Source organism: Pieris rapae, chromosome 17 (genome assembly GCF_905147795.1).
Source record: "Pieris rapae chromosome 17, ilPieRapa1.1, whole genome shotgun sequence".
Taxonomy (NCBI): domain Eukaryota; kingdom Metazoa; phylum Arthropoda; class Insecta; order Lepidoptera; family Pieridae; genus Pieris; species Pieris rapae.
Window position 1 is genome coordinate 7,884,104 of NC_059525.1, and position 16,246 is coordinate 7,900,349.

The window sequence follows — 16,246 nt, forward strand, 5'->3', positions numbered from 1 at the left end:
AATGCCCAGATTTATTACGTCGTTCGTTCCATTAAAATTCAGTAATAGATATCTGTGGATGTTGACTTACATATCCTCAGGGTCGCCACGCACTCGTAACTGCATCAATTCTAATTAACGTTCATTATATCACATCGAAACTTCTATAAATTGTGTATCAATTTAAAAAAATATATGCTTTTCTAAAGAGATACCCTCTTTATAGGATATACAGCCCCAATAACTAAACCCGTAGTTCAAACATGAGGGACAATGAACGGGAAATTAATAGAGCTTGCGGCGATATTTGGAACGTGTTAGTGAATCTCTGAGACTTTGGAAGTTAGCTGGGAATATTGGTTGTCAAAGTTCAAGATAAAGACTTTATAACAAATTTATTTAATTCAACAATTATTTTACAAGATATTACTCTAAGCAACTCTTTCTCTAAAGCTCTCTGTTCTTTCTTGTACTGTTGTCATTTCTTGTTCGCTGACATTATCATCACCTCGAAGCATCTCCTGAATTTCTTTCAAACTCTTACGTTTCGTTTCAGGTAGGACGAAGTATGTAAAAATAAATCCAAGGATTGCAATTCCAGCAAGTGTCCAAAACACACTCACGCGCCCAGCTGACTTCTCTAATTTTGTAAAACCTATCTGTAATGCATAGTAAATTCCACCGAATACATAAAGAGTCACAACGGCCATTACTCTTACATTAAGAGGGAATAACTCTACTTCTATGACGTCTTTAATACAGGCTATACCAAATGAATTTGATATGGTAAATATAATAAGAGCAGCAAAAGTTATATAACCAATGGATTGGATCGCCTGAGTATAATAATCTCGGACTCCAAAGTATAGTGCAAGAACGGCAAATGACAGGCTACATCCGATGAAGGACCACAAGAGAAGAATGCGACGACCCACTCGGTCCACTAGGAGGGCAGAGAGTATACCTGTTGACATTTATAATTCATTTAATACAGTAAATATGTAATCTATAGGCTAGGCTTTCACTAAATAAATTTATAAGCAAAATACTGTTTATCTTTGGAACATTATACACTTGTTCCTACGGTGATGGAAAAAATCCTGAAGAAACAATGCGGCAGAATCCAGACACATAAAAATTAGTCTTTTTATAACATATACAGAAATCTAACACCCGAAATAAATATGGGTTGTAGCGACACTCTTTGATTTCTCGTATTTTGAATTGTACTTCAATTGACCAATACACAGAATAGTGAAAATATCAGGAATAAAAGTTATTACAAAAACCAGATTATGAAATAATACATAACCAAATTAATCTGTCTATAATAAATCGTTATATAGAAAAAAATTGATATGGGTCTTATATTTTATCCAATTCCAGTACTGTACCTACTGAGAGACCATGATTAGATTCGCAGAAAAATACTAAAACTAAAGTTCCTAGTTTGATTAGACATTTGATATTTTTCTTTACAAACTAAATAATTAAACTGTAACCGTACACTGTGACTTATAAACATAGTAGAAACAACAAAGAATAGTAAAAAGAAGATTAAAGAAGAAAATACTTCTCACCAATGCCAAATTTTATCCCCACATCTATATCAATCATTTTTGTGACGGTCAAATCGATGTCCCCTTCTCTAAGTATTGTGGTGCATAATTCTTGCATCACTGCTATTCCCGACAAAATATAGAACAACTTTAAACCTGAAACAATATAATCTGTATAAATAGATTATAATCGCAAATGCTAAACGCAAGTATCAAAGACCCATCAAGTCTTGGAGTTTTGCGTTTTCCAATTTTAGTGTTTTATATTTATTCCTTGCACTCTGGGGAGGTATTTTTTTGATAGAAAAATTCAAAAAAAACAACAAAAAAAAGACAAGAAAAAAGTTAAGTACTACTCATGTTTACAAATATTTACTTATTTATTTTATGGTGATAGTTAACTGAGAATGTCATTTTTATTATACTTGCTTTAGTCGCCCGAACCCAATAACTAATCCACCATTTCGAATTTGAGAACAATCTGAGATTGTGGATTGTCAGACCGTGACAGTCGATCAATCTCCAATATAAACCAAATAAAGTAAATAAAACCGTACAAATAATATTAAAATATACATGTTTGTGTTTAAAACAAGTCAAATACAGTTTTAAAAATAATTAAAAATAGCTTTTTAATTATTTAAAAAACTGGAGTAAGTTAAAATCTTAAGATAGGATATTGGCACAGTTGAACTGTCATTTTCATACAAAGGTACTACACCGATCAGACCTACCAGGGATAGCTTGTATCGGCAGATGGCAATTACAATCCGTCGATTTGTTATTGGCACACGTTTATCATGTGGATTAAGATTTCTATCTAAAAGTGGATTGAGATAGGTTATTGGGTTAGGGCGTAAGTCTTCAATTTTTTAAATAATAATTTCTTTAATTTTAAAATTACGAAAAAGGTCAGTAAATTTTCGAGGATTAAAGATGATAAGCGACAACCAAAAACACGAGTTTGACAAGGTACTAAACGCAAACTCCGCGTAAAACATTTGTGAGAAATTGTCCGCATTTAGCACTGTGTCGAACTCATTGTACTACTGTACTCACCGAATGTAATAATGAGAGCTTTTCGATACCTTTTATTGCTAATGAATTTGAAGAACGAACTTGGATTTTGCATCTCCATTGTGACATGCATCTTCATTTTTTCAAATTGAGTATCAATGTCCTGCAATAAATTTATATTAACAGCATACGACTCATATCATCTAAAAATGTATAGAATGCATAATATCTACATAAATGTTAAAACATTTACAAAAGGAAAATTACATTCAATACATTAAACTAAGTAATACCTAATTCGGCTGTGTAGTGTGATGGTGTAAAACCTTCAGTATGTACGAGAGGATGTGTATGTGGGGTGTGCTCATGATGCAGAGGATTGAGCGCTATTATTGGCATAATTGCTTATTATTATTTTTTTCACATTTTGAAGTATTGACTCTGTACCTACTAGACCGATAGTATATTTTTCTATAATAATTAAAATTCAGATTTTGAGTCTCCTTTTCTGTTTATTTTTACATATGTTTTTTTTATTATTTTGTATTTATGTCATACAGATATGTTTGTATAACAGGGGTCATAATACAAATCCCTATGTAACTCCAGAACTTATATGAACAAAGTCTACTTGACTTAACTACATAAGTGTTAACGTTCTCACATACCTCAGTACCCGAGTTTTGCTGCAACCTAGACCATTCCTTTCTAGCCTGTTCTTCCTTCCCCACTTTCAACAGATAATAAGGGGACTCTGGTATTGGGTAAATCGCCGCGAGAGACAGCAATGGTGGAATTATAATCCAATTATTCAAAGCTCTATAAGATACCGCTTTTCCTATCAATACCATTAAAAGACTTCCAAAATGGTACATAAATGTTGTCGTCAAAGTCAGACCTCCACGAATATCGGGGTCAACTATTTCTGCCATATATATATTTCCAACCTGGGAAAATGAAAAATTACTATGCAGAAACTACTACCAAGTTCTGTGCTATGAATCGATGGAGTAACATTTCTGTCACTCTTTTCAGTACTGTGTATCAAAATTGATGTAAAGATAATTTTCCCCCGATGAGTGTATTGGGAAGTAAACAGAAAGACAAAAAGTCATTCAAACTTCATTCCCACAAAAACACATCACAAATCAGATTCACAAGATAGAAAAGCAAAATTTAAGGGCAGGTGATGTTCTCGTCACAAGCTGACTAAGTTATTGAACGTGCACACAGATACATACACTCCATACTGTAGCTACTGAGAATGTCCAAAATATCTCCATTATATACAGCATCCATATTGCTGAAGAAAATGCAGCAAAGATCTGAAAAGTTTTAAAGACATTAATAATATTCTACCTTTATTTGCAGATCTATACTTATATTATGATTTACAAATTTTACGACTGAATCAGTAACGGTAAAATAATTTATATATTGTAACGCTCGCTTAAACAAGTGATCTATGTCTGAAACTGGAAGTTCGTCAATTCAAAACCGACCCACTATCTCTCCCGTTGTGTTAGAATCCGAAGCAAAAATCCTTTTGATCTTTCCCCGTCTATTGCGCCTGCCAACAATTTGTATCGCCATTTTTGTACAATTCTTTTCAAAGAGTAACGCATAATTTGAGAACCCGCTCTCCGTCCGCGTTTTAATCTATTTTTTTTGTACTACATATATTGTCTCTAAGAAATTAAAAAATTTAACGTGAATAAAAATATAAACATATTTATAACGAACAGAAGAACACAGCTGATCCTGTGCGATTACTTAACGCCTGATTAATAAAATATTAACATTAAATAAAAATGTTGTTTAAACCCTATGATTAAGTAATTGTAACTATTAATAATATGGATGTGGCAGCCAATTAGCTTAAATACGCGTTCAACAGCCTAGCCTTTTAACTAAACGGCGTTTAACTAGCGGCGTGACAGGTGTTCGGCCGTAGCATTGGTTACAACATTCAATAAACCGGCTGGCTAATGCGTAAGCCATTCGTACGATAGAGTCTTTATTTGGAAATAATAAGGATGAAACATATGACATAAAAAATATTACTTTTAAAATGATAGTGCTTGAATCAAATTCTCATTATTATTGTCACTATAATAAAAATACAATATAAAAGCCATTGTACTTGTTGTTCATGGAACTCTGGAAAACACCATCAAATTTGTGGTTTGCCGATGGCATATTAACAGTTTGAAGAGTTTCGTTTCCAGTTGGGAGTGGCAGAAAGGTGAATTAAATTTAAATTAACAGCCAACAGGCTAGGCAAGTAATGAAACGTCATCGATCTAAGTAATTTGTCCAGCTGTATGATCAAGTGGCTCAACATATTTCAGGCCCCTAGTTAAACGGCTGGATTGTTAATTAAACGGCTTATTAAGCTAGCTAGCTGTGGCATGTACATAACTTCTGTAAAAGGTTTAAAAGTTCTTCAAGTGAATCAAGATTTTATCGATAAATATTGTTATTATTTATTAATTACTACAAACAAATTATCTCGCTGCTTAGTTGATTAAAGAAAGCCCTATCTATTTTTTCCCGCGATAGACGGTAGCACAGCAATCATAAACTCGAATTCATTCTTGCGAAGTTTTGACCAATACTTTGTAGTACGTTTGTGGAACCAGCTGCCCACTGAAGTATTTCCGAACCAATTCGACTTAGGGTCCTTCAAGAAAAGAGCGTACCAATTCTTAAAAGGCCGGCAACGCACTCGCGAGTCCTCTGACATTGAGAGTGTCCATGGGCGGCGGTATCACTTAACATCAGGTGAGCCTCCTGCCCGTTTGCCCCCTGTTCTATTAAAAAAAATTAAAAGATTAATGATTTGATGTAAATAGTCTCAAAATCCGTGTGGCAATCCACGCGCCGTTGCGGACGGCCCGTTTTCGTTTAATATGCCTTATATAAATTAATAAAACAAAAGCAACAGCAAATTGTCTTACCGATCCAAAAGCAGCGACCACTGTAGCAGTTAATAATGAAGTTCGTCGGCCAAATTTGTCGCAAATGTATCCTGCAAATACAGTTCCAACCAACAATACTATTGGTGTTATCCAGTAGAACCATTCAATTTCCTCCTAGAAACGTTATAAGTGATAATAGTAACGTTTTTTTATATAAAAGGCATTAAAATATAGACAAGAGCAGTATTTAGGGTTCTGATTTTCATTTTTCCTATGTTCAGGAGGCTATTTACTTGCCTTAATTAAAAAAAAGAAAATTATCAATAAATTTAAAATAGGAAACATTATTGAATTAAACAAAAAAGGAAAATGCTAATAAAAAAAATAACAAAACAATGAAAGTTCAATTATTTTTTTAGGTGCATAATTATTATTTTAACCGATGAATCTCCTTCGTGCCTTCTCCGTCTACACGACACTGGCGAAGGTATAAAAAAATATATAAAAAACAAAAAAAAAGTTAAACAAATTACTTTCAAAAGGTAACAATGATATAAATTAAACTTGAATGTAGAAACAATAACAATAATAGTGCTTCACGATGTTTGTATTATAGTTTTCAACATGTATTGGTACATTTTTTCCGCTGTTTTTTAACGGGAGCACGTGGCACAGTAGTTTAATCACCTACTTGTCTATTAGAAAAATCAAATCTGAGATTAACCAAGTTTTCTCAGCGCTATTGGTATTTTTTTTTAATATTCCAATAATTTTAGTTCTGAATCTCAATTTATATCAAGAATGAAAGATAAGAACTAAGAACTAAGCTTCAAAGTTTGTCGGTGGTCTAATAACATGTTTATCAAATAAAGAAAGAAAAACTTTATTATACACAATATACAGGATATTTAGGTAAAGTAAATATGCTAAAAATTCAATTTTCATGTTATCATTTTCCTGAAACAGTATTTAACCACAATTTCATTTTCATCACTTTATACTTTAAAACTAATATAACTTTAATATAAAAAACAAACAAAATTTCAAATGACGTAGTAATCTATTGTTTCTCCAACCACTTTTCCTTTATATCTCTTTAACTAAAATACTCACATCATTAAATTGAAAATCGGTTTCTTTCAGCAAAATTTTCTTTATCATTGGTGTTGTCCATGTATTAATAAAACCCACAGTGGAGGTTAGTATAGATACTGTAACCAAATTGATTACTTGTACAAGTCGAAACACAGATCAGCGGTCTTGCAAGTTCAATATCAGTTCTGTTTTGAATGGTTTGATTCTTGGCTTTCTGTCAGCCAAGCCGGTCATAGGAAATAAGAATTTTACAGAATATCCAAATATGTATATGGGTAAGATTTAATAAAATAGGATATATGGATGTATTACCACTAGTTTGGTATGTCTGTCTGTTAATCTTAATATAAATAAATCTGTCACGATGTTTGTCCGCGATGGACTCCTAAACTGCTTAACCGATTTTAAATTAAATTGGCACATCGTGAGCAATCTGGTCCAACTTAAGAGATTGGATAGCTTAGATCTTTAATAATAATAGCAATTTTATTTTATTGCAAATTACTTGTTTATTATTTGATACAATTCTAACGGATGGCGCTGTGTTAAAGGTACCAACGTGTCATATAAGCTATCTACCTTTCAAGTAATATAACAAAAACCTTATCCACAGCAACGCTTGGGCGAGTCTGCTAGGTACTTTATAAAATGTAATCAAGTGTTCTAATATCTTAAATTATTTTTTAAAGAACACTAAATAAGCGTTGTTAGATTTTTATAAAACCCAAATAAATACATTGCAATGTCATTTTCTAATGACCTTCATGGTATCTAACTGTTGCGTATTCTATATTTCGTGCTTGAATCGTAGGATTGAACTCTTACGCTATAAACATCATGATAAATCATATCATACCTATTATATATCTCTCTTACCAGATTGCCAGATCAGCTTAATAAAACAAACCGCCACTTTGGCCAATCATTAGTACTCAAATCTTACAATAATTGTTATAATTAATATGTGAATTGTTAATATGTTGAATATTTTTGTATCCAGGAAAAAAAAATAGGTACAAACAATGCCAGTATTATGCAAGAAGTAGTAAACAAGTAACTATGGTGGAGGTTGAAATATGTGGCTTAAAAGCTTCGTGCTAAGATCATTTTACATTAGAAAATTTAACAATAACTATATAAAGTTTTTGAAGTTACTTTTGGCGCGATGGAGAAAAATGATGAGAGTGAATTTTTACGATGCGCGCGCAAACCAACACCTGAATTCGACATCGTAAAGTTAGGTCTAGGTGGCATGGAAATCGATAAATATGTTCAAGTTATATTCTAGTATAATCTAGTATTTTTATATTAAGTACACGTGTTTCGTAACAGTACAATTAAACAGTGTGAATAAATAAATATTATTTTGGTGTTTTTAAAACAATTTCATATACGATAGTGATAGTATTTACTAAAAATTTATTTATTTAAATAAAATCTGTTTGATTAATTTTAATATTTATCCTTGATCACTACTGCATTTTAGTTGTTTTCCATACGCCAAAGAAGTATAACTTCTAACGCGTGTACATACACACACTCGATTTTTTTAACTACTGTTAGCATAGACCATATATTTCAAACGCAAAATCTTTGCGCCAAACTACTAGGCTTGTTGTATCAAGATCGTCCTATTACATTTACTACCAAGAATTAAACATTGTATACTTTATTTGCAACAAACTTACCAGCACATGTGACCACATACTGCAACTTTCTTCCATCCTCCATTATGAGGGTAATCAATAATACATCAAATTGCAACGATATCACCGATTAAATGTATCTTCCTTCATTTTTCTTAACATCTTCCTCAATTTTATGTTCAGGTGTTTACTACTTCATGAATTTAAACGATTTTTATGTTTAGATGTAAACAAATCTCTGTATCGTATTTTAGTATGCAATAAAGACAGTTACACAGAACAAATATGAATATTCTTTTTAAATACTAAACGATTTTAAATTGTATTATACAGGTTCTCAATAAATTGTTCGCGCACGCACGTACTGTTTTCCTCAAAGCCTTTTGAGATCTGACATCAACTTAGGTATAAATACCTAAACCAGTTTAATACACGACCTTGTATTGAGCCATCTTGGGAAAACCAAACAAATTTTTTCGACAACACACACAATACCTAATGCCTGATTTACCTGTAGGATCTAACTCTTTAAAATACACCGATGTTGTCTTGCTCCATAAAACTATTTCAAAATGGACTCGTAAAAAAAAAATTTGTTAAACAAGTTTTTTTGCAACAAAGTGTATTTCAATTATACATTTAATGAGATTATCGGGTATAGAACGACTATTTATATAGAAATGATTGAATGATTGAATATGGAAAAACTAATTAAGTTTTATGGGCAATCCAATTACAGCTGGTTTTGAATTTTAGAAAGTCCTTAGAATATTAAATAACAAATATTTTTTATATGTATAATTAACTTATTTTTCGATCGCTTTATCCAACCCATTTTACTAACGATAGAATTGTAGAGAAATAAATTAAACAGTTCCTAATTGATAAGTTGTAATAATCATTATTTAGTTTAGCGATTAACAATAATATACATCTGTGGAACCAGGTGACTTTATACTATGTACTTACAGGCCATATATATATATATATATATATATATATATATTATTTGGAAGCCTTAAAGAAAGGCACGTATACCCTAAGCAATGCATTGGTTCGTTTAAGTATGTAAGTCCATGGGCGGCGGTTAACACTTTGTTCTAAATGTACTCGTCGCATAGATACAACTATAAATTAATCATTGTCATAGATGATAAAACCTATCTTAAAAAGGTTGTTATAGGCTATATTCCACTAAATAAAACCATAGTTAAAACATGAGGCACAGCGAACTGGAAGTTAATTGCTTGCGGCCATATTAGGAACCTGTTAGTGAAATGACGATCTCTAAGACTATGGAAGTTAGCTGCGAATATTGGTTATCAAAGTTCAAGATAAAGACTTTTTAACAAATTTATTTAATTCAACAATTATTTTACAATATATTACTCTAAGCAGCTCTTTCTCTAAACCTCTCTGTTCTTTCTTGTATTGTTGTCATTTCTTGTTCGCTGACATTATCATCACCTCGAAGCATCTCTTGAATTTCTTTCAAACTCTTACGTTTCGTTTCAGGTAGGACGAAGTATGTAAAAATAAATCCAAGGATTGCAATTCCAGCAAGTGTCCAAAACACACTCACGCGCCCAGCTGACTTCTCAAATTCTCTAACTCCTATGTTTAATGGATAACCAAGTCCTCCGAAAACATGAAGAGACACAACAGCCATTACTCTTACATTAAGAGGGAAAAACTCTACTTCTATGACTTCTTTAACAGAGGCTAAACCAAGTGAATTTGATATGACAAATATAATAAAAGCAGAAAATATTATATAACCAATGGATTGGATCGCCTGAGTATAATAATCTCGGACTCCAAAGTATAGTGCAAGAACGGCAAATGACAGGCTACATCCGATGAAGGACCACAAGAGAAGAATGCGACGACCCACTCGGTCCACTAGTAGGGCAGAGAGTATACCTGTTGAAATTTATAATTCATTTAATACAGTAAAGGTTTCACAATGTCCGGATAGTTCCAAATAAGCTATTTATTACTTATTGGTAGGATAAACACTACTGTTGCGTTTCACGACTGTCAGATAGCGCTATTCGTGATGAAACGAAGTGTCTTAATTGGAACTTTTATCTTCCGAATAATTTATGTGTTGCGTAGGTATTGGTACTTTATCCATACATTATGGAACAGACCAAGTCTCTATAGGCTAGGCTTTCACAAAAAAATCTCTTTTACATTGGTAAACTAACTAAATTATGTATAATTCATTTATAAGCAAAGTACCATATATTTTTAATTGTGCTTCAATTAACCATTACATAGCATGAAATGATTACAAAATATAGATTTCAATGAAAGCTATTATCCTTAATTCTTCTACAGGCTTTATATAAAGTTTATCAATTCCAGTAGCGGTACCGATAGTCCAGGTTTCGATTTGCCTAATAAAAGAAAAAGAACACCATCTTTAGCGAAAGGTCCTTGCTGGTTGAATATTTTGATGATTTTCTATACGAGCTAAATAATTACCCCGTGTCGGCTCTCAAAACCAGATAATCGAGGTAATACTAGAGAAAACAGCAATGAATAGTAAAAAGAACATAGAAGACGAAAATACTTCTCACCAATACCAACTTTTATCCCAACATCTAAATCAACCATTTTTCTGGGATTCAATTTAATGTCGCCTTCTATAAGTATTGTAATGTATAATCCTTGCATCACTGCTGTTCCCGACAAAATGTAGAACAACTTTAAACCTGTAACGATATCTATATTAATAGATTATAATCACAAAATGTGTTGCTAAACGGAAACTCAAGAATATACAAAAAAATAGTTTTATATAATCAGGTTTTTATTCTGGAAAAGTGAAGAGTTACTACGGTGCAAAGCAAAATGTACCATAAATGTTTGTTTGTCATCTATGTATTTTTAAATGATGGCTATTATTTCGTTCAATTTCGCACTCTTGCACTTCACATATCATTTTTATTATACTTTCAAAGATCAAAAATCTTAAGTTAATAAAACAAACATCAAAATTTTTAATAATTAGCATACATTCAATTCTAAAAGGTTTATGAAAAGGTTCAGTAAATTTTATTTGAAGTCGACCATAATCGATAAGACTATTAAAAACTAGAGATTGACCAAGTACTAACGCAAAATCCGTGTAAAATATTTGTGAGAAATTGTCCGCATTTAGCACTGTGTCAAACTCATTGTAATACTGTACTCACCGAATGTTATAATTAGAGCTTTTCGATACCTTTTATTGCTAAAGAATTTGAAGAACGAACTTGGATTTTGCATCTCCATTGTGACATGCATCTTCATTTTTTCAAATTGAGTATCAATGTCCTGCAATAAATTTTTATCATCAACTAAATCTATCATATAAAATAGGTTCGTATGCAAAATTTATTTATTAACATTTATTATTTCTAAGTGAAATATTTATTTAACTTAGAAACCGATTCCAAATTTTCGAAACACGTTGTTATTTATTGACACATAAAAATTGGGTTTCTTATGATATGATATTGTGGAAGTAGGATGTAGTCTACTTAGAACTGAGGAGAAAAGAGAGAGGATCCCCAAATGGCCTGCTCAGCCTAGAGGCTACAATGGCTAAAGTCGAAAAGTTGTATGTATTCTTAACGGTCGGAATAAGTTTGTTAGCGGGATCCAGGTATGGTATCAATAAATGTAGATTGTAGCCATTGATGATTGTGTCGCTAGAACATCATTATTATGAAATTCAGCACATTTCTGGAGAGTGATAAGAATATAAACAACTTGAATACTTAATTATTTATTTTAGACTTAGATGTCATATTAATAGATACTCCGGTACGTTTGATGAAACTATATTCAACAACATGCATTCACATACCTCAGTCCCCACGTTTTCCTGTAACCTACACAATTCCTTTCTAGCCTGTTCTTCCTTTCCTACTTTCAATAGATAATAAGGCGTCTCTGGTATTGGGTAAATCGCTGCGAAGGACAGCAAAGGTGCAATTATAATCCAATTGTTCATAGCTCTATAAGAAACCGCTTCTCCTATCCATACCATTAAAATACATCCGAAATGGAACATAAATCTTGTCGCCAAAGTTAGACCTCCACGAATATCGGGGTCAACAATTTCTGCCATATAGATATTTCCAACCTGGGAAAGTGAAGAATTACTATACAAAAACTACTAGCTAGGTCGGTGCTATGTATATACATACATACATTTCTGTCATTTATTTTCTGTACTGTATATTAAATTCGTAAGAAAACAATGTAAAAAAATCTCAGGCAAAAAGGTCAGGGTAGAAATAAACGGAAAGACAAAAATTTATTCAAACAGTATTTCTGTACTACAGTACTAATTTAATGCATGAAATAGATGCAAGAGAGATGATATAATAAAGTAAATAAAGTTATCAATCAAATGTTCTAATCGCAAAGAAATGGATTGAAACTGTAACTTTACAAGTGATGTTTTTATTCGCCCCAAAACGTACGAGAAAGTTATTGAACATAATATACATAGATACATACGGTCCATACTATACCCAAAGCGAATGTCCAAAAACCCTGCATTACATACAGCATCCATGCTGCTGATGATAACGCAGCAAAAATCTGAAAAAGTAGAAAATTTTGTTCAATACTATTCCTTATTTAGTGCGTTTGTGATGACAGATGAGTGAAAAGTACCCTTACCAGTAACTAAGTCCAGTAGGAAGAAAAAAAGAGAATGCCCACCAGAAACCTGGGAAGTTGATTGGAAAATAGTAGCGAAGATGAGAAATGGAAAAATTTGGATGAGGCTTTCACACTGTCGGTGGCCATGTACTAATATTAAATATAATAACTCAAATTTAATGTAATCCTAGTTGTCGTTAATATTTTCGGGAAGAAACAGTAACGTAAATATATTAATACATTGCGTGGAAGAATGGGCCCACTGCTTTTCTCAGTGGTTCTATCAAATGGAATAACATATGAATGACGTGTAGAGAGGAGCAGAAAACAATAAAAGTATTGGCACCTTTCTACAGAAACCCGATTTTCATTTTCCAAACATTTTCAGTGTTACCCACGTAGACACCAAACTATATTAAATTATATTAATTACCGATCCAAAAGCAGCGACCACTGTAGCAGTTAATAATGAAGTTCGTCGGCCAAATTTGTCGCAAATGTATCCTGCAAATACAGTTCCAACCAACAATCCTATTGGTGTTATCTTTAAAAACCATTTTGTTTCCCCCTAGAAACATAAGTAATAAGTGTTTAATGTACTATAAAAGGGATTAAAAAATATACAAGAACAGTGTTGAGGAAAACATTGCAGGTTCCGATTTTTTCCTAGGAGCAGAAGGCTTGGCAAGAAAAAAAGATTTGATTAGATATATGGGTTGTATGTTAGGCCAACCTAAAAACCGTTAAGCGGTACTAATTTAAAATAGAAAACATATTTATTGGATTACGTAATACGAACATAAAAGATTTCATAAAAAACCGATAAAGGCCCGATGAATACCTTAAGCTAAACAATTTAACTTAAAATTGCATTATATCGTAAAAAGTAATGGGACTACAACAAATAGACAATAAAAATAGTAAGTATTAAATAGTTTATTTCAAGTTTAAGTTCATTGAAGACTGTATGAAGCATTGTTAAAGATTTATTAGTAGTCGGTTTAATATAACATCTCTTTTTGTTGGTTTCGATTTGATTTCTACTGGAACGTCCAGGTCTCTAAATGATAATGGACGAAGTTTCTTTGTACTGCAGTTTCGCGAATCCTTTATTTCGGCACTTATAATATTCTAGAGCAGTGAGCAGTCTTGAACTCACAACGAGTTCGATCCCCGATTGGGTATCAATGGTAATACAATCAACTATTTGCTTATCCTTTTTATGTACACGAATATGAAATGACAGATCATAGAGATTACAAAAGTGGAAGGAAATGACTCCGAAAAGAATATCAATTTAGTAATATTTGAGATGTTATGTTTAACTAAATTACAATTTATTATTCTGCCAAGAATTTAACACCCACTCGTATGGTTAAGGAAAACGCAACTGATTTTTAAATTAGTAATTAACAGTATAACTTTTAGTTCTGAGTCTCTCTGAGATAATGCATATTAGAAATGAAAGGCCAGTATTTTATACACTTCCTTGAAAGTTTGCCTGTGAGCAAGTCAGTAAACGTGTTTTACAACCAAAGATGCAAAAAGTTTCAAATTCAATGTATCATTTTCCTCAAACAGTATTTCACCACAATAAATACCACGGCTATCCAACATTTATTTTCTCTCAAAAAATCAGTTTATGTTAGCAATTTTACAATTAGAATATTTTTAATTAAAAAAATTAGAATGTAATCCGTCAGTTTTCTTAAAAAATACTCACATCATTAAATTGAAAACCGGTTTCATCCAGCCAAAACTTCCTTAACATTGGTGTTGCCCATGTATTAATGAAACCCATAGTCGACGTTAGTATCGATACTGTAATCAAAATGTTTGTAACGGACTGCCTAAAAAGTACTGAACCGATTTTTTAAATTCTATAAACATTTGAATAAAAAATTAAGGATAGGTATATATTCTTAACCTCAGTGAAATGTTTTTTTAAACCCGTTGATGTCATTTACCCTGTTATCATTTGGTTTTCATCATGTCCCGTACACAAAGGGAGCCAGCGATAGACTATTATATTATATCATCATGCTTAATCAACTGGCTAAACATCCTTCAGGCCGTTAGTTAAACGGCGCCGTTTAGTTAAATGGTTAGGTTGTTAATTGAATGGCTAAATTAAGCTAGTTGGCTGCGACATATATATATTATTTAGTTATGTTCGCATTAACTGTACGTTTATGCCAAAATGTTTATGAAATACATGTCCGCCCAATACATGTACAATAATATTGTTTTGATGATGCATTGTTAGCATTTATTTAGGCACGTAATGTATTTTTATATTTCAATTACGTTATAACTGTTATAATTAGGCTACTCATACGAAAACAACATAACACTGATCAACTGACTACGATAATATTATTTTTGCAGTCTATTGATCCAATTTGTTAGGTTCGTTCGTAACAATTACGACTATGCGAGTATTGGTTAGTAAACAATTGACTATTGCGGATAAGCTTCGTGTTAAAATCGTTTCACATTAGAACTCCAAATAGAACAAAACCTAACACAGACCACATTTGTATCAAGATTGCGTTACTATATTTTCTACAAAATATAAAATATTGTATACTTTATTTGCAACAAACTTACCGGCACATGTGACCACATACTGCAACTTTCTCCCATCCTCCATTATTAGGGAAATAAATAATACTTCAAATTATAACAGTATCACCGATTAAATATATCATTTTTCTTAACTTTTCTCTTCTGACTCATTTCACATTCATTTGTTTAGTACTTAATGTTAAGATTATCGGGAAAAATCGTAAGGAAATCTCCAGTATCGAATGACCTATAGTTTATAGCAATACGGTACACAGAACAAATATGAACAAATTAAAAAAAATATATTTTTTATATAAAGATTCTCAATATATTGTTCACGCACACACGTACTGTTTTCCTCAAAGCCTTCTGAGATCTGACATCAACGTAGTTATGAGTAGCTAAACCCGTTTTAAACATGTCCTGATATTTCGGCAATACAAAAAAATCCGTTTAATACCTGTTTACTAATGTTGCCAATTACGGTAAAAACTTAATGTCGTGCTTAGTTCTTTCACTGTCTCTGAACTGTCAACTCAGCGCATTGTTTGTTTATGATTGATATTATGATATAATATTAAATTTTCACATATTATTATTGTGAATATTATTTATAACACATTTTTTATAGAACAGGGGGCAAACGGGCAGGAGGCTCACCTGATGTTAAGTGATACCGTCGCCCATGGACACTCTCAATGCCAGAGGGCTCGCGAATGCTCTGCTGGCCTTTTAAGAATTGGTACGGTCTTTTCTTGAAGGACCCTAAGTCGAATTGGTTCGGAAATAAATCATC

General features: G+C 32.3%; 1 protein-coding gene across 4 annotated transcripts; it reads right to left on the reverse strand.

Moving 5' to 3' along the window:
* Nucleotides 1–229: 229 nt before the first annotated feature.
* Nucleotides 230–15,813, reverse strand: LOC110999533 (facilitated trehalose transporter Tret1-like). Of its 4 annotated transcripts, none has more exons than XM_045631922.1 (8): nucleotides 15,493–15,813; nucleotides 14,606–14,703; nucleotides 13,316–13,450; nucleotides 12,736–12,819; nucleotides 12,077–12,355; nucleotides 11,421–11,541; nucleotides 10,803–10,937; nucleotides 230–943 (listed from the first exon to the last, which is right to left on the reverse strand). In XM_045631922.1, the coding sequence occupies exons 1-8, from the start codon at nucleotides 15,533–15,535 to the stop codon at nucleotides 411–413; spliced, it is 1,428 nt and encodes a 475-aa protein (XP_045487878.1). In that variant the 5' UTR covers nucleotides 15,536–15,813; the 3' UTR covers nucleotides 230–410. The 4 variants fall into 4 exon arrangements, with proteins under 4 accessions (XP_045487878.1, XP_022124319.2, XP_045487879.1 ...); XM_022268627.2 differs by lacking the exons at nucleotides 10,803–10,937; nucleotides 11,421–11,541; nucleotides 12,077–12,355; ... (2 more) ...; nucleotides 14,606–14,703; nucleotides 15,493–15,813 and adding exons at nucleotides 1,560–1,694; nucleotides 2,598–2,718; nucleotides 3,224–3,502; ... (2 more) ...; nucleotides 6,590–6,687; nucleotides 8,260–8,618 and having other exon boundaries at nucleotides 236–943; XM_045631923.1 differs by lacking the exons at nucleotides 10,803–10,937; nucleotides 11,421–11,541; nucleotides 12,077–12,355; ... (2 more) ...; nucleotides 14,606–14,703; nucleotides 15,493–15,813 and adding exons at nucleotides 1,560–1,694; nucleotides 2,627–2,718; nucleotides 3,224–3,502; ... (2 more) ...; nucleotides 6,590–6,687; nucleotides 8,260–8,619 and having other exon boundaries at nucleotides 809–943.
* Between the last annotated feature and the right edge of the window lie 433 nt (nucleotides 15,814–16,246).

Bases quoted from the DNA above. Each gene is read 5' to 3' on its own strand.
- LOC110999533 (XM_045631922.1), bottom strand. From the start codon at position 15,535: ATGGAGGATGGGAGAAAGTTGCAGTATGTGGTCACATGTGCCG. The intron at 12,820-13,315 runs GTAATTAATATA...CTACTTTTTCAG, and splicing joins TGGTCGCTGCTTTTGGATCG to ATTTTTGCTGCGTTATCATC. The intron at 10,938-11,420 runs GTGAGTACAGTA...ATATCGTTACAG, and splicing joins AGCTCTAATTATAACATTCG to GTTTAAAGTTGTTCTACATT.